Source organism: Lagopus leucura, unplaced genomic scaffold (assembly GCF_019238085.1).
Source record: "Lagopus leucura isolate 7727_CA_CO unplaced genomic scaffold, USGS_WTPT01 Super-Scaffold_100016, whole genome shotgun sequence".
In the NCBI taxonomy this organism is placed as follows: Eukaryota; Metazoa; Chordata; class Aves; order Galliformes; family Phasianidae; genus Lagopus; species Lagopus leucura.
The window spans coordinates 13,259,156-13,277,668 of record NW_024962270.1 but is presented as its reverse complement, the minus strand read 5'-3'; the positions used below and the strand labels follow the sequence as shown (position 1 = coordinate 13,277,668).

The following is an 18,513-nucleotide window of genomic DNA, read 5'->3' as shown; positions in this document are numbered from 1 at the left end:
AATTTAGCTCTGTTTTTGTGCTTAACTGAATGAAACAGGTATTTGGCCAAACAAATAAGGCAATGAAGATATGCTATTCACAGACTATCCTCAAATGCTTTCTTACACTTTCTTGTGAAGTCCTAGGTAAGCAATTAAAATTACAGTGTTGCAATACAATTTCTACACTTGTTCTGAAAGCTTCTTTCTCATACCATTTTCCCCACGACAAAATATCATTTAATTACCTACGTTCAATTCCTAGTATTGCTCCCAGTCTTACAAACTGGTACTAATCCTTCCCCATTCTTCCTAAGCACACTTTTCTCTACAATTCTAAAACAGAAGATAGACTCCTAATCACAGGTTTCTTTTGGCTTCAAGAAAGTAAAGCTCTAAACAGCATGGTGCCAATTATCTTCACAAGAAAGAACCCATATGCTGATTATTACTGATCCTGAAACAATCAATCTCCTTGTACTCTCCTGGTAAATATCAGCATCGATAGGACGTCTGAGATTTTAATCACATTGCTACATATTAAAACGTTAACTCATAGCCATGGGTCACTGTGTTATAAAATGACTTCTTAAAGAAATCTGACTTGCTGGTTTGTAAATTTGATTTTCATTAGAAAATTAGTTAAATATATGCTTTCAAGGTCTGGTACAGCATCTCGTGCTGTTGCACAGAGTTGGGAAAATAGGGGGTCACAATATCTGATAATATTTATTTATCCTTGTGAAATCACATTAGAGGCTTCAAGGCAAAGTATCAACTTTCTGTGGTACACTGTTGAAGTGAGGGGAGTTCCATGTTTCTAGTCCTCCTTTCAAGACATCAGTGTAGAGTATTTGGCACAAGTATTGAGTATAAAATTACTGATACATATTAAAGATGATGGAAAGAGAGAAAGATAAGAAGGGAGGAAGGGAGGAAAGGAGAAGGAAACTATCAGAAAGCTGCCAGAGAGGTAGATTATGCACGTATCAATGCTTTGCACTGAGTCCACATGGCTATTCTTATGCTTCCTCAAGCGTATAGCCTGGATTGTAGGTTTCCCAAAAGGTGAAAGACAACAAGATGGACAACAGTCTACCTATGTTCAAGACTGACCCCATAAACTACCAGATAAGCCCTTGGAGAAGTGGCTCTGGTGTTACAGCTCTCCACACTTTAGTGTTCTCTGAGAATTGTGACATTAGGATCACTTGAGACAAGGGGCTGTTACTTATTTATTTAAACTACTACATTGTGTTCCCTATTGACTCATTTGAGTCTCTTCTCTATTATCAAATATCTAATTTCTAGGATCATGTTTTGATGTTTTTCCTATATCTTCTCCTCTGGAAGCCAAACACTTTGGATGGGTTTTTATTAAATCTGTAATATATTGGTAAAGTGATTTAATGCACTTTAGAAGAACTATTTGAGACATCTTAGACATTTTCCATGGTGCACCAGGAAAAAATACAAAAGTGTATAGAACATTTACTGTAATTCACTGTCAATCCATTCTAAGAGAAGAAATAATGGATAACAATACTATTGCGCCCTCATATATATTTCTGCTGCTCATTTATCTACCACGATCTCTATCCAGCTGTGCCACATTGATTTGTAAGACTACTGATGTGAGATGCAATCTTCCTTCTGGACAGAATGGTACAAACCCTGCCCCACCTTGTCTCATATTTAGAATCATGTATCTAACCTTGCAGACACAGAATCAAATCATTGCTCTGCTATAAATGCTGGAAATTCTGGAAATCTCCCACATTGCAGAACTCTCAGTACAGTTTTACTTTCCTTCTAACAAATGAAAGACTAGGGTTAATCTTCTATTTCTATTCATTTTTCTCTGATATAATCCATCTGATTTAACAACTTTTTCTGAGTATTTTAAAAAGCAATGAGAGCTATATCTGCTTCTTAGAGTCAGAAAACATCATCTTACTGTATTATGTAGTGGTCAATGGAAAATATGGGTCAGGGTTTCTAGCTAATATTGGGGTAGGTGAGCTAACAACACTGAATTAGAGACTTGAGAAAAAGGAATGATGCAACCTTTCAACAGCTCTGTTCTATTTTACATTGCTGGCTGCACAGTCAACCCCTTCCCCGTGCCAGCTCTGGCACTTCTCTGCCCCTTCAGAACAGCTGGTTCAGCCTCTAAAATGGCTATACAAGACTATTCGCCATACCGCCAAAGCTATTTTCTGCCACCACAGTATGCTGAGATGCTTCACTCATGCCCAAGACAATTACTGCATTAGGCATGGGGCTGCAGAGAGCAGTGCTGTGGGTCCATCTCCCCGCTGCCAAATTGGCTCGGGCATTTTGTGAAACCCCAGGAGGTTCCTGCATGCTGATTCAGTATGACTGGTTAAGGCAGGATGTGGCAGGATGTGACAGGATGCTGTATTTTAGTTTATGCCTTCAAGAACCGGATGCCTCTAAAAGCATTAGGATTCCTGCCCTTCTGCATATTCTGAACTGTCAGCACAAAGATTTTCGTGTGGCTCAGACTGGCTTTGGTCTTCAAGACATGGGCACGGCAACGAGCCCTCAGCACAGTGAGGGGATGTGGCAAATGTACTCTCACCTTCCCTCTCTAACAACAGAAGCCAGGCCCTCTAACCTCTCACAAAAGAAAGACAATTACTTTGCTATTCAACATTACCTCCTTAATGACTTGGGTCAGCTGCTAATTTCAGTGAGAGTTCTGATAAAGCAAACAATCAGGGTGTGGGATTCTGACATCTGTTTTAAAATTGTTCCAGAGAAGCTAGAACCTGACTTCAAAACATTGCCAAATTGCAGAAAATATGGAACCTGAAGCATAGAAATATTTAAAAGTTCCTCACCTGTCTGTCTGCACCTTTGCACATACCTTTTTTTTCTGTTTTATCAGAAACTTTTCCTCCGATCGGTGAGAAAGTAGTATCCGTGGATTCTGCTCCCTTATTTCCTTTGCTAACTCCATTTTCATACAGCTGCCCTTCAACAGGCTGTAGCTGCCAGGTTAAACCGAACAAGTGTACTGCTGCAAAAAAAATGAAGACCAATTAATTGATGTCTAAGCTACAGCACCTTCAGTCACATAAAGAAAGAATGCTATGACCCAGTTTCTGCAAAGTCAAGTATTATTTAGTTCTGTTAGCAGTAAATCAGAATTTCGAGGGTTCTAATGAGCAATTTACTATTTTACCTTAAAACTCAACGTTTAATTAGGTTCCACACTTTCTTTTGGAGATCAGCCAGGTCAAGGTGATGAATTTCTACAGCAATTAATGGAAGGAAATACTTGCAATTAAAAGGATAACAGCTGAATGCCTTAAATATTGTGTGACAGATTCTAATGCTTCTTCAGTGCTGTCCCACTGCCTTCAGCTGTCACAGTTTGTTGGATTAAAGCACAGCCACCAAGTAAAACTTTCCAACCCATCTCTAACTGAAACTTGTGCCCACCATATTCTCAGACCTTTTCAATTAGATCAGTTTAAGCACTAGTAAAATAGCTGACTTCAGCAATTTGCCCTAGAATTATACTGCAGATAAAATAAGCCAGGCTTTGGATAAAAAATATATACAATGTTATGTTGTAACACATTAATGGTAATATGCTTTTATTTATGTACGCACTGGGAAATCTATAATTCTTTTATGAATTTATCTCCATCCATAGCGTCTGCTTACTCCTTTTTGGCAACAAAGTCATTCATTTTTTTTCTGCTTTCTTCTCTGTTCTTTCTAATTTTAGGTACAGAAGAATGGTAGGTGAATTAAAGAAAACACACAACAAGAGAGGACCTTATTTTAAGCATACTATGATAGTAATGCAGTCATTTGAGACAATTACCTCGGTCTTACTGAGACAGGCAAATTCTTCCAAAGAAGACATTGCCTTAGCATTGAAGTAACTCAGCAGGGAGCACTGATGACCCACTAAAATATGGATTGAAGATACCCCCCACAGAGGAGCTGAAATCATCACAAAAGGAGCAAAACTTGAGAAACAGGTCCTTTAGCCACATGCAGCATTTTGCACTAAGTTCTGCCCACAGTGGGCGCCTAAAAAAGCACCATATCTTCCTTTCCTGAATTAGTTAGGAACCTCAGAGGCTCTCAAGAGAATTGAGGAGGTTCTAGAATGAGGCCTTGCTTTTGGAAAATACATCGTTTTCTCTGTATTGGATATGTTTTAAGAGAAAAAGAAATCTCACTATGGGAAACTTATCTATTTTCTACACATTTGCTCACGTCTCCCTTGCCTACTTCAAAGTTAGACTACACAGCAAAAACCCCATGCCTTCAATGAGTTCCTGGCAAGGGTTTGCCAAAACTACAACAGGAAAGCAGAAGTGTCAGTCTACAATCATTAATTTCAGATCTGTGCGCTCCGGGATCACCCAGCACAGACACATGATCTGAATTAAGCAAATGACAGCACTTCCATCAAATCAAGGAGGTGACACAGCCCAAGTACAAGCAATGTTTATATTTATGTTGGCTTTAAGTTGAGTGACCCAATTCTCAGTGAATTCTAAAACCGCTGCACTAGCACCAAGTCTGGGCTCTGAAAACACAGCTGAAAATTCCCACTCTCCAGAAGAAGTGCTGGAGGCTTTCCCCACTGTGCTAGTGGAGACATCTCCAACCTGAGACCTGCTGGACTGCTTCATATTGCATGGATTTGAAACTACCAAGGGACTGTGCCTTCACTTTGAAAAGGGTCTTGCAGTCAGATCACATAGACCTAAGCTCTGATCCTTCAGCTTATTAATGCAAGACAGATTACTTCTACTTACAGAAGGTACAATAAAAATCAGTGTGCCTTGATATCTCCAGAGCAGGCAGCACTGGCTCCTGGCTTGAGCTTCAGGGCATTATTATGATTTAAAGAGTTAATAACAAGAGAAAGGAACAAAGTGCAATGGGACTGGTAACTAATGCATGTACATTTCTTTATCCTAATGAAAATAATTATATGAGCACTTGAAACAGATCAACACCAGATGCAAAACATAACTGCATACATCAATAAGTTTTTAGTGGCTATACAATCATGAACATAGCCTAGTTGCTTTCTTATGCTATTTCCATTGTTGCTATTATTCATTTCCTAAGACAGTATTTGCATGTGCTGCAGAGGGTACATCACTGAAGCAAGTACTGAATATGTAATACATATTTTTCCTTACTGTATATCTTTTCCAGATAACACACACTATGCATTCATTTTGTCATCCATTTGCACCAATTCAAAGAGTTTGCTTGCTCAGTCTTCCCTTCAGGCTGGGAAGTGCTGTTGTTTTTATAGTTTGTGCCAAAGCTTGGCAAGCTAGCAAAACTGTTTGTATGCATGTTTGACAGTCTGTTTCCTTCCTGAGAAACACCAACTGCATTGTAGAGATGATGGTCTCTGCCAGCATCGGACTCTTGAATTCTACTCTGTGGGAGATCACATGTGATGCTGGTAGTGCAACTTCATGTTAAAGAACATTCCAGTCCAAACATTTGAACTGCTATGAAAATAAGATCCACCTGAATTAACTGAATTAAAAACAGGTTGTCACTGCAGAAAATTGCTCATCTTGCAATCTTTAAGTAAACCTGAGTTTCATTACATCAGTTATCAAGTTGGTGTCTATACAAACTACTGCTCTTGTCAGATTACCTTTGGATTCCGGCATGACTCTAGCAAAAAACAGACCACATACCACAGAGAGGCACTCATTCTTAGGGTCACTTTGTTCAGAAGCTAACTGCAGGGACTTAGCAGACACAGAGCCTTGTCTTCCCTTTATCTTTGCTGTGATACTTTTATGTAAATGTAATTTATACAAAACCTCTGTTTCCTGCAACATATGTGCATCATATTAAAAATACACAGGTATTTTACCAAACAAGATTAAGTAACATTGTCAAATCTTTCTCACAAATCTCTTGAGAAGTAGGCATATACAGAATTCCTTTAAAACACTCAAACTTTTCTTTTGAGTCATTCTCTCTGATTTTTCCAGCAGATCTCTTGCTTTTACTGTTTCTGCTTTACAAGGAGAAGCACAGACAGTGATATGGAATTGAACAATGGGACAGAACGTTATTTTCCACAGTGAAAATCCATCTGTAAAATGCTCAGCTGTAGGTCCCATGTGCAGTACACAAGTATAAGGCTTCACTCCACAGACCAAGCATCTGTCCAGTGCAGGATTGGGCTGAGTAGAGCAGGTATGTTTGTCTTCTGATGAAGATATCTGCTCTGTCCTCAAGATTTAGTCTTCCAGACTGATGTTTATTTAAACAAACCATAACTACAGCATTTTTGAGGGTGTGTTCTGACTAAGCATCGAGAACCATCATTACAACTAAAGATGCATTAGTTTACATAAGTCAAGCTCCTTAAATATACAGCCCTGAAGGTATGATGACTACATCGATACTATACGAAACACAAAAATAACTTTGGCTCTGGCCACTTGGCATTTCAGAAAAATTCCACCATCAGATACCCTGTATTTTGCATCACTTAGAATACCTCAGTTACCAGTGGGGTGCCTAAGGCCATTGGTGGATGCTACAGTTTCAAGCAAAACCAAAGACTGAGGTAAGTGGATGTTACTGTCATGGTTTCATTACAGCTTCTTAGGAGCCTCAGTATTCTTCACAGCTACAACAATCCTTCTTAAAGCTGCCAAGAATTGCAGTGAGTCACTGGGAGAATCAATCCAAGATGTCCCCTCACTGGGGTCTAAACTAAGCCTCTTGTCCAAAAACAGTGCCAGACTGTCACTGCTGGCAGCAACCACGCTTCTCTACCTGGCATTCTTCAACATCCAGCTTGCTTTCTGTCTCCTCGATTCTTCCATCTTACTTCAAATCTCATCTGAAAAGACATTCTTTTTTGGGTTGCTTGAACTTCCAGTATATTCACTCCTCTAACATGACACTATCACTTGATGCTATGTAATTTATGAGTTCCATTCTGCCACAAGCAAAGTCGTACGTTGCTCTCACTGAGGTGACTTGGAGGCAGGCAAATATAACTGAAGGCAAATTCTGACTCTCTTTACATAATGTTTGGAGATGGAGCTTATACAATGGATGCCAGCATACCTGTATTTTATTGAACAGTCCTGTTTAATTCAAAGTTTCAGATAAAATTGCAGTATAACAGAGGAAGTGTGTTTTTTTGTTTACAACATACATTATGGATGGCAGTCCAGATGCTAAATTTAGAGGCTTCTCTGTTCAATGAAGTTGAAGAGAAGAGAGGATACCACGCGAACATGGTGAAACTAAGCTTCTTCCTCAGGCACCCAGCCCTGGCTGGACCGCATGGCAGAGCTGCTCAGGGGCATTTAAGTGACCTGTCCTGAATACAGAGAATTCTACCTGCAGTGCGGAGCTTTTCTTGACTAATTTATTGTGCTTCTTAGCTAAAAAGTAATTTTTAGATATAAAATAGATCTCTTGCAAGAAGAAGATAAATTAAAGACCTATACCTTCTAACCTACCTATAATTTTCCTTCCTAGAACAAGGACACAAAAGGATAATATAGCTGTATGCCATCTAAGGAATTTTCTCTATCTAGAGGCAGATCTCTGGTTACTCAATTGCTTAAAAAGAGCTGAACTGGGCCAAAACTGTGGCACAGATATATATATATATATTTCAAACTGTTATTCACTGAATTCAAATAGAATTGCTCAGGTTGGAAAAGACCTTAAAGATCATCGAGTTCAACCACAACCTAACCATGCTACCCTAACTCTAACAACCCTCTGACAGATCATGTCCCTGAGCACCACATACAAACAGTTGTTAAACACATCCAGGGATGGTGACTCAACCACCTTCGTGGGGAGCCCATTGCAGTGCTTAACAACTCTTTCTGTAAAGAAGTTTTTCCTGATATCCAACCTAAACCTCTCCTGGCTCAACTTGAGGCCATTTCCCCTCGCCCTGTCACCAGTGAGAACAACCCCACTCTTGCTGTAAACACCTTTCAGGTACTGGAAGAGAGCAGTAAGGTCTCCCCTCAGCCTCCTCCTCTTCCCCAGACTGAACAGCCCCAGATCCTTCAGTCTCTCCTCATAGGACACATCCTCCAGGCCCTTCACCAGCCTTGTTGCCCTTCTCTGGACCTGCTCCAGCACCTCCATTCCTTTCTGCACTGAGGTGCCCAAAACTGAACACAGCACTGGAGGTGAGGCCTCACCAGTGCCGAGTGCAGGGCAGGATGACTTCCCTGGTGCTGCTCACCACAGCATTCCTGATCCAAGCCAGGATGCCATCGGCCTTCTTGGCCACCTGGGCACACTGCTGGCTCATCTTCAGCCCACTGCCCATCAGCACACCAAGGTCCCCCTAGCTTGGTGTTATTTGCAAACTTACTGAGGGTGCACTCAGTCCCCTTGTTAAGATCATGAATAAAGATGTTAATTAGAGACGGCCCCAGTGCCGAGCCCTGGGGGACACCGCTCATGACCGGCCGCTAACTGGATTTAACTCCATTGACCACAACTCTCTGGGCCTGGCCATCCAGCTGTGTTTCACCCAGCGGCGTGTACGGCCATCCAAACCATGGGCAGCCAGCTTCTCCATGTGGATTACTTCACACTACTGCTGTAATTCAAACCAGTTGGGCTCTATTTGGAACCAAAGCTTGGGGTTTTACGTCTGATGTAAATAAGCAAGTTACATTTAAACAAAATCAACTGATATTTCCAGATAAAGTAACTGAGTCTTTGCAATTCTGCAGCATATTTAAGTAAATATTCACAAATATACCATTTTTTTTTCTTCAGAACTCACTTTGTAAACTGGATTAAACCACCATCTGCTATGAAGCCAATGATCTAATTTAATTTATTCTTATCTACCTTCTGTGTAAGCACAGCTTGTCAACTCCTCTGCTACACGTTTGGCAGAATATGAATAGGAGCCTTGGCTGCAGTGCAAAACAGGCTCTCCGTAGTGAAGAGATGTCAGAAAAGTCCTGTGCAATAAGTACTCATCAGTCCCCAAGACAAACTTCAGAGGACAAAAATCCTGCATATGTGAAGTCTCTCCAAATTGCTGACCTCCACTAAGGGCTTTTGTTTAGCTTTCTGCTCTGTTTCCAGTTATTCTGGAAAATCTCAGTAGATCATCCCCCTGAAGCCTAGTCTTCAGAAGAGCTGTAGTAGAAAGTATCTCAGCAGCTGACTACTCTTTCTGCACCTGCTCTGACCGAGTGCCAGAAAAGTACTTATTTTCTGTAAGTTCCGCTTATAAAACTGGATTTCACTGTGGCATGAAGCCACATGGTGCATCAGTTCTCCAACTGCAGCTGGGCACTGTAAAGGTGGATTGATGTGAAAATACCTGAATATAATATATAAAAGTCAGAATCAGGGTTCTGATATTTTGGCCTACATAAGAGAAGTTCTTTTGCAAGTTCACTCCGTAACTAAAATGCTAGTGTCATTCTGCTCTGAACAAACTTCAAAATTTGAGACTGTTAATATCATTTTGAACCAAAGAAATGCCATTTCAGAACACAAGGGTTTTTCCACACAGTTGCTCTGTTCGTCCTATCTCAGGCATTCTCCTCATTCTCAAGCAGCCTTCTCTTCATCCACAACATATTTATATACCTGAGAACAAGAACACCCCCCCTCACCTACAATCCTCCTACTCAGAGATATAATGACCATCCTGGCTTCACTTTTCATTACTAAACCATCCATTAGTCTTAGGAACAAACAAAACCTAATCTTAGACAATAGTACAATGCTGTCAGGCTTACTCCTCAGTGCACTTGAAGATTTGTGACAATATCAAGCTCATCAGCAGGATGCAGGCTCAGAGAGAGCAGAGGCCATGGTTTCCAGCTGCAAAACCCTGATGGACCTGTCTCAGCCAGAGTAATCTCACTGATGAGTTCAGAAGCATTACAACATTGCACATCTGTATCATGGCTTTTACTTAGACCTGAAGCACCCAGCAGCATGGAAAATACCACGGCATGTTTCAATGTAAAATCAGCAGATTAGCCCCTTGACCCTTTCCTGCAGAGTTTCTAGCCCCCACCTTTTTGTATTGCATAAAGGTATGCAACCAATATAATCAGTTGAGGGATGAATATCCTTAAAATTTGGTCTAGCCTTTCCCAGTCCTGAAGCCATCACTCTGCCTTGTAGAGTGCAAGAAGTGGTAGGTAACAACAACAAACACAGAGGTTTTAATTTCCTCACCCTCTGTATGAATATAATTTAAGACCCAACACACATCAGAGATAATATCACGAGGAATAGGGACAACTTCACATTGATACTTGAGAATTCATTTGTATATAAAATAGTCATTTTGAAGTCAGGGATGGTTACATCTAAGTACATGGGATCCAATTTTCAGAGGCACAGAACATTTGCATCTCCTGCTGAAATCAATGGGAACCGTAGGAGTTCAGCACCTTTAATCAATAGGACCAATGATTTGCAAGTCCAAATCATCTGCTGATAAAAACGGAAGGTGTCATGGAAGAAAATTCCTATTTAATAATGGGCTAAAAATAACTGACTAGGTGATCAGGCACATCATAAATATTGTATTGCCTTTAAAAAAAGAAAAGGCAGGGTACTGAAAACTACAGAAAAATAGTGCCATTATTATTCTATCTCTTGCATTTGCCTTGTACACTCTTAAATGTTGCTTGTTTTTCTTCTTTAATTAATGATGGCTGCTTAGGCTTTTATTACAGTGAGATTGAAAAAAGAGGGTATTTAGTACATCGCCCGAAAAAGGTAACATATTTTACATGTTTATACCAACACAGACCAATAGATGAACAGAGAGACTATTAACTGCATTGAATCAAACAGAGATGGTCTCATTTTTCATTTGATAATTAGGAATCTATCTATAGCCTTTGGCCACTAATATGTGCACAGAGTTTGCTAGCTCTCACCTTACTTACCAAATCTGAAGGCTATTTGAAAAGTATTTCCCAATGTTTTTAAAGAAAACTCAGTTTTCTTTCCCACCCTTTCGAAGGTGCCATCTGCAGAAGCACCTGAGCCCACCCCCGTGACACGCATCCAGCTCTGCTGATTGAAAACAGCCGATGGCGGAGAAATTGGCGTGAGTGCACTGAAGTTGTCAACATGTATGAAATTACAGGAGAAAAAATTAAAGCACAATGCTTTATTCTACTGAATAAATATATGTAATTCAAGACGTTCACAGAGACCAAACGCTGCTGTATGAAATAGGCATTTTTTGCAGTAACTATTATGGCTTTAAAACTTATCTGTGGAAATTATTCCTGCTGAAGTGACAATGTTTTTCACTTGATGCACTAAATATTCTGCTTAAAATTTTTCAATAAATCAGTTGTTGTACAACCGTTTTAGGGGTTCTATACATAATTTTCTTACTGCCCATGTAGCAGACAGATTTATCTCAGCAAGGTCCAAGTAATAAGAACACTGATTTACAGGGCACCAAGGGAATCAGAGAGATTTGTTTTTCCAAATTGACCAGTACTTCAAAAGAGAGGAAATGCAGAAGTATTTGCTTTCAGGTGAAGTTTCTCTTTTGAGCCTCACTGATAATGGGGAAAGGTTGAAAAATAGAAAAGTATTTCAATACTTTATCTTTCAAATGGAAAGAAATCACAGCTCAGAGCACGTTGGTCTGCACAGGTCTCAGATCTTCACAACTGCAAGAACTACTTGCACATTTTTGGTCTGGAAGAAGCACTGGATTTTGAAGGACTTTGGGAACATCCCAACTCAAGGCTGAGATCTGAGTTTGGTTTTGACAGTAACATGTAGCTCTGGCATCTAATGGTAGTGCAAGGTATTGGAGAAAGCACATTTAAGTTGATAAGGGGAAGAAAAACCTTAATCTTAAATTTTGATCTACCTTCAATTGGCTTGAAATTGCAGATCATTATAGTTTAGTGCAGATCATACCATAAAACATAATGTTGAAAATAAAATTGCCTTGCTTTTCCAGTACCAACCATGGAGTTGATCCCAGGTATGTCTGACTCTGAGTTCACCATGAGTTCTGCTGCACAATTTGGCTCCAAGTCTTCAGCCACTGCTTGGCCCTAACTCCCTCTGACTTGAAGGAAACCCTTTCTGGAGCAAGGACTCAGGGAGCCAACCCAGTGTTAAGCATGGTGAGCAAAGAGAAGGTACCTGCTGCAGTGAAATCTAACCGCACAGGTTACATGCTGTCTGATTCCATACATCCACTTATTCTCATATAAAACACTCACATTTAAATTCTTAGCGTGGAATGCAAAATATGAAACCCTACATAGCAAGTGAACTTTGAAATCAGTTCGTATGCTGGTATCCATATCTAATCAAATGGAAAGAATTAAGGACAGATCACAAATGCATTTAAATGTACCAATCAGAAATGGGCAGCAGAATATTAATTTGGAATAAACAAGCTAACTGCCAAATTTACAGGAAAAAACTTACGCAACTGAAAAAAAAATCTGGTGAAAATAAGAGCAAATAATGGCATTTTGGAAAATCTTTTAAGTTAGAATTTCTGGTTCATTGAATTTCTGGTCTTCCAGGCTGCAAAATGTAGAAAGCCAGGTTTCTGCTGTAAATATGCCACGGTTTTTAACCTTAATTCCAACTCATGTTTTCCTAATTACATTTTTATGTCTAAAATATAACTAGAAATACTAATCATTTATATGCAATTCAAAGGTACATTAATTTTACCCAGTTCTGCCTAAATCAAGAAAACATGTTATACTTGTATGTTACAATCTTGAGAGAAAGACAGACATGTCTACAGGCAGCTCATATAGAGTTTTTAACATCCTAGTGATATTGAGCACTTACAGCCTTCTCAGGCCAATGATTTACAGCAGAACATCTCAAGAAAGTTAAAAACTATTCAGTGGCAGAGACTGAAATCTAAGCAGAGTGCTTCAGATAAAACAGAAGCAGTGTTGGTGAGATATATATGTAGCAAGCAGATGAGGCTGCAAAAATTATACAGCCAGTCCTAACTGAGGGCATATGTTCAGCAGCTGTTATGTAAATCTGCAATTAATGTAGCTTACTAGATCCTCAGGTGCTTTCAAATAATCATACACCAGAAACGATCAAATCTGCTTTCCCATCTGCATTAGATCAGGATGTCAGAAAAAAATCCCTCGCGATGAGCAGCTCACCAACAACAAGAACTTTGTCACTATGGGACAAAAGATACAGTGGGAAATGGAAGTGACTGGAATTTTCATCATCATCATTTTCGTCATGGAAGCTTATGGATGGAATGCAGAAAACCAATGGCTGCTTTTCTGCATGGAGCTGCATCTCAGTATCCGTACCACTTTTACCAAGTATCAGCTTCTGGGCAAACTCAGAACTGTTCCCACTCGCACCATAAGACAGTGGGGATACTCTGGCTTCTGCTCACCTTGAAACATTTGATAAAATGAACCTTTTATAACATTTTCAATTCAGACTGAAAGAACATTACAATTGGTGTTCAGCCAAAATGCCATACAGTAAGGAAAACATTTTTCTCTCATGTATGGTTTTAATCACACAGACTCGAAGCCCACCTTCAAAAAATAAACAAGGAAAGAGTTTCTAGCTACAGTGATAAATGCTGCCAATCTATCATGCCAACAAAATTGCAAAATTAGTTACTTATCAAAAATGAGTTTGAAATTAAGTACTTGTACCTCAATCTATGTCACATTGTTCTCAAACATAAAGACAGAAATACATTCTAGAAAATATGTAGAAATTATGGTTTAAAACACTACATAATTTTAGAGCTAGTTGCAAGGTTAGTCAGTGAAATGAGTATTAAAGGGAAAATAGGAAAGATTTAAACAGATTAGATTGAAGAAACGAAATATGGTAGCAAACCAAAATACTGTTTAGAGTTACAGATAGCTGTTCAGAACAAACATTTAAGAGAAACAATGTTGTAAGCCTTCATATGAAAATCAGATGTTTAATTTAAGAAAAATATCACAGCAATTAAAATCAGTAGGAGTCCTCTGTTGGTATAAATATGTCATCCTGAGTAGTATTTATTTCTGTATTAGGCAGCATCGAGGTTAACAATGCAATAAGTTAATGAGAATTCTGTGTTCAACCTCTGGCCAACCTGGGATTTTGCTCGCCAGAAGTCGCAAAGCATCCCACAGCAAACATTATTAGTAAAACACAATTTGTAGAGTAATTCAGAGTAAAAGCAAGCATGACAGCAGAGCAGAAAAGGTACAAACAACTCAGCATAGAAAAGAAAGAGAGGCTTACCGATAACATAGGCCAGCAACAATGCCAGCGTAACCGTAATGGCAGTAGCACTCAGAGCAGTGCACTTCCAGTTGCAACACCTGTAAGGTTTGCTAAAAGTGAAGGCAGGTCTAGAAAAGGTATTTCTAGGAAGAGGCCTAGGAGGTGGAGAGTAAACAGTATTGGATGTTAAAGGATAGTTCTGACTGGCTGCACTGAAGATTGCTGAAGACCCCGATCCATGTTTAAATAGGAAATGCCTACAAAAAGAAGACAAAGAACCACATTGTAAAAACCAGTTTGTGCTGCAAGGAGCAAAAGGCACTATTAAGCATTGCATGATAAATAGTGCATACATCTACAGAAAACACAAAAGTCAGGAAAAGATATAGTTGAACATTCTCTGCTCTAGAAGCATATATGACTTTGTAACCACAAAGCAAGATTTCCAGCAGCTTTTCAACAAAAACAAGATGAACACCTCCTAAGCTGCCGGCACAGAGCAGTGTAGGGATGGGGCAGCCCGAGGTGCCAGCCCTGTGCTGCTGGCACAGCCGTGCCTGGGATGCAGACTTGGCCTGCAGCACCTGCTCTGCATGCAGACACACAGCCAGCTGCGCTCATCTCCCCAGGAGCCCCAGGAAAAGAAAGGGAAATGCCACCCCCGCTTTGAATATTTGTTTTTATTGTGGATTCTCTCCAAAATACATCCTTTAAAAAAAAAAAAAAAAAAAAAGGAAAAGTAGTAAGAGTCTACTTAGTAGAAAATCAAAAGTACAATAAATTTTGAAAGTCTTTCGCCTGTAAGTACGATTTCTCTAGTATTCTTAACTGAGCTATTCTGAGAGCAGTTTTTCATCAAACCTTTTTGCTTATTATGGTGATTCTCATCATGCTAAGAACGAATTCATTTGGAGACCAATTTCAGCGAAGGCTGGAGGGCTGATTGACTTCAAGACAAAATAGGGAGCATCTACATTAGCACAAAAAACAAGGTACAGAAGTGGGCCGCGCAGCATGGAGGCTGGTGCAGAAATACAGAGTGGCTTCCTGCAGGAAGGTGGATGGCATTCAGAGCTCTCCAAGAGGATTAGGAAAGAATGTTTAATTTGAAACAATAACTCAGAGTGCTGTGCACTCTGAAATTGTGGTAGAACGGGATAAAATCAGGACTGATCACAGCAAATATTCCTTTGAAAACACCAATGTTCTTTGGTCTTTCATTCCTTATATGAGCGATTAAACGTCTTGAGTGCACTCTTTTCTGATGGAGGCACACCTAGGTCTCCTGCCATTCCCTCAGCTGTTTCAGGTGTGTGTTATCTCAGCTTTCTGCCCCAAGCAGAGGTGAGAAGTGAAGAGGTGGTGACATGACACAGCTGGCATAACAAGGACTTCCCCTGAGGTGCTGCTTCAGCCTGGGTCTCTGTAGCCCTTCTGTATACCCAGGTACTGCGACTTGTGTGTGCCAGAACTGAAGGACTAGCATCAGGCACTGGATGTCTGCAAGTCAGAAGCCCCAGGCACACTTCTCAGCTTCAGACAGTTGACCAGCACTGGGCTGGTCCAGAGTCTTCCCAGTGCTACAGCCACAGTGTGAAGTGCACGGGATCAAACACTCAAGAGTATGAAATATTATTATAGTGTGACATTTGACTTCAAGAATATTGTAAATACTTGTTCCTGAAAAGGTAATTGCTAAAAAGGTGTAATGAGTATGGCATTATGTATCTCCATTATAACATTTTGAAAGAAAGGTTATGGTTCTCCAAAATGGCAGTTTGTAGAAAATAAAAAGATACTGCAGAGCAGTTGTAACTGGTAAAAAGCCCATTGTTCAGGCAATTCCACAAAAAAAGAAAGCAAACAAGGATAGTGGCCAGCTTGCACTCACAGTGCCTGTATGTCATGATTCCTGTGATGAACCACAAGCAGGAAATTTTGTGTTACTGACACTGAGAACCAGTCATTCTTGCATCATACTTCTTGCACAAGTAAGTGGCACTCAACCAACAAAAGGACAACTGAACTTTATGGAGCACAGCATCCAGAAGTTATACAAAGTTGACTCTAATTTCCTTTCCTTTCTGTAGTTGTAGATATATATTCTATGGCCCTTATTTGATAGATGGGAATGCTCTGAACATGGTAATGCTATCTATATTGAGTATGTGAGTTCAAAAACTCTAAATTCAAATATAGGAATATAATAAATTCCAAGAAATAACACCACTGTCTGCAGGACTATATATTCTGTTTCGCTCCTATCAGATCGTCAGAATACAGTTGGTTATTTTGGTTTCAGTGCTTCATCGTCACACATGGAGGCTTCTGCAAGTACATGAGGTCTTACTTTTTAGTCAGCACTTACAAGATACATAATCACTTGGACTTGCAGTGGATAAGAACATTGCAGCAAAATTCAAAAGTCCTAGTGATCTTCTAGGGAGCTGACTAATCAAATAAAGTAAGAAATGTGTTATTATACTAGCATGTACATATATTATACATACACATATGTACATAGCAACATGCACAAAGATTACATATATTAATCAGTTAACAGTAATTTAATTGCCTTACATTATTAAGAAATAACCTAAGGAGACCCACTTATGTGATATGTTTTCCTTCAATTTTTTGGGAAATTACTGCAAAATGGTCTGATATTGGCAGCACTGATTGACCTTTAAGGTGCACAGCCGAAAGGTATCAGAGGTAAAGGGAAAGAGATGCTGAACCAGAAGTTATGAAGTTATTAAGTTATTACTACTCCTCTAATAGACTTGCAATCAATAGGCAGGAATATTTTCATTCTTTTGCACAAGGATTTAAAAATGTGGCTTCACAGCCTAGTGGTAAAATACTAGCGTGCAGATGGGTTTCTTTAATAGCAGAAGTACAGACAGATGCTGGATCCAGCTCATACCCTTGTAGACAGATGACTACACTGACACAGAGGAGAATTTACATAGCTCTAACTTGTTCAAATAAAATTGAGATCGTGGTGAAAAGAGAGCTACCAGTGAAATAATGTCGAGAAAATGTTAAAAATCACAATTGTTTATGCATTTCATATTTTTTGAGAGAGTTTATTGAGTGCCCAAAGACACTTCGACAGAATCTGAAAAACACTGGTGGCACAAAGACAGATTTCCAAAGCTAGACTGCAACTATGTTCTCATAAACTCAGATGACTCCTCATCTGTCTAAGCACATTGCTGCTCCCAAGGGTTGTTAAGACACGCTAAGCTGTTGCTATCAATTCCATAAAATCAGGCTCCCTCTGAGGAGCAAAATAATAAAAACTGCAGTTCAAAAGTTTATATGCGACTGCAGCCTGGCATGAGCCTTACTATTCGATCAGAGAGAAAAGGTAAAGCTTTTTAAATTTCTTTTTAACTTGACTGAAAACAAATAAAAATAAATCAGAGAATTTAAAGAACATATTACATTATCATTTGTTTTAAGTGGGGGAAGTTCTAAAGTATTCACAAAAACATCAAAAACTTTCAAAACCAAGAAGATAATATCCTCAACAAGAAGAGGAATAAGAGGAACAAGACATAATCTTCACCCATTCACGAAGTCAAGTCCCTTCACAATCACCATGCCAGTTCACCTATCTGTCCACTTGTTCATCTCTCCAAAAATAAAGCATCCAATCCTTGGACTCTTTCAATCAAAAATAACAGGAGGAAAAAGATTCTATCAAACTCGTAACTTCAACTGGAGCCAATGCTCCAATGAGCAACTGTCTGCAAACTCAGTTCTTCACTGCTGTGGTTCCCCAAGCAGGACAGGCTGATTTAGACACCAGAAGAAGTACAAGGGGAATTTTTCAGAGGCGTAGCTGTCGATACATAAGAACAATTCTGATTTTTGCCAAAATGAAAATATATGCAAAGTTGGTATCAAAAGGGACTGGAACTGAAACAGCTGCCCTTTTAATTTACTTGGGCAAATCCCAAACAAACCCATTACTACCTGACTCTTCTAGAAAAGTGTTTGCTGTGGCACTGGAAAGAAGCAGAAACTTGCTCTTTACTCATTTTCTATCTATTCTATTCCTTGTCAGAAATGGAAGAGGAAAAAAAGAGGAAACTTCTAAACTTACATGATGATCAGAATATGGACATCTGTTTGTAAGTCACTCCTTTATCTCCCATATTTAGCAAAGAGTTTAGTATAAAGATGTGACAGATATGGTATGGGAGGTATATAGTATAAAAACAACACATTTACTTA

The 18,513-nt window shown here is 39.4% G+C and overlaps 1 protein-coding gene across 1 annotated transcript in view; it reads right to left on the bottom strand.

The window, feature by feature from the left end:
• The window catches only part of TENM1 (teneurin transmembrane protein 1), a 237,641-nt gene that overhangs the window by 119,524 nt on the left and 99,604 nt on the right, over window positions 1-18,513 (bottom strand). Inside the window, exons 5-6 of the mRNA XM_042876489.1 lie at window positions 14,287-14,525; window positions 2,873-3,025 (exon numbers count right to left, since the gene is read on the bottom strand). Coding sequence (XP_042732423.1) covers window positions 2,873-3,025; window positions 14,287-14,525 — 392 coding nt within the window. The remainder of the gene's footprint in view (window positions 1-2,872; window positions 3,026-14,286; window positions 14,526-18,513) is intronic.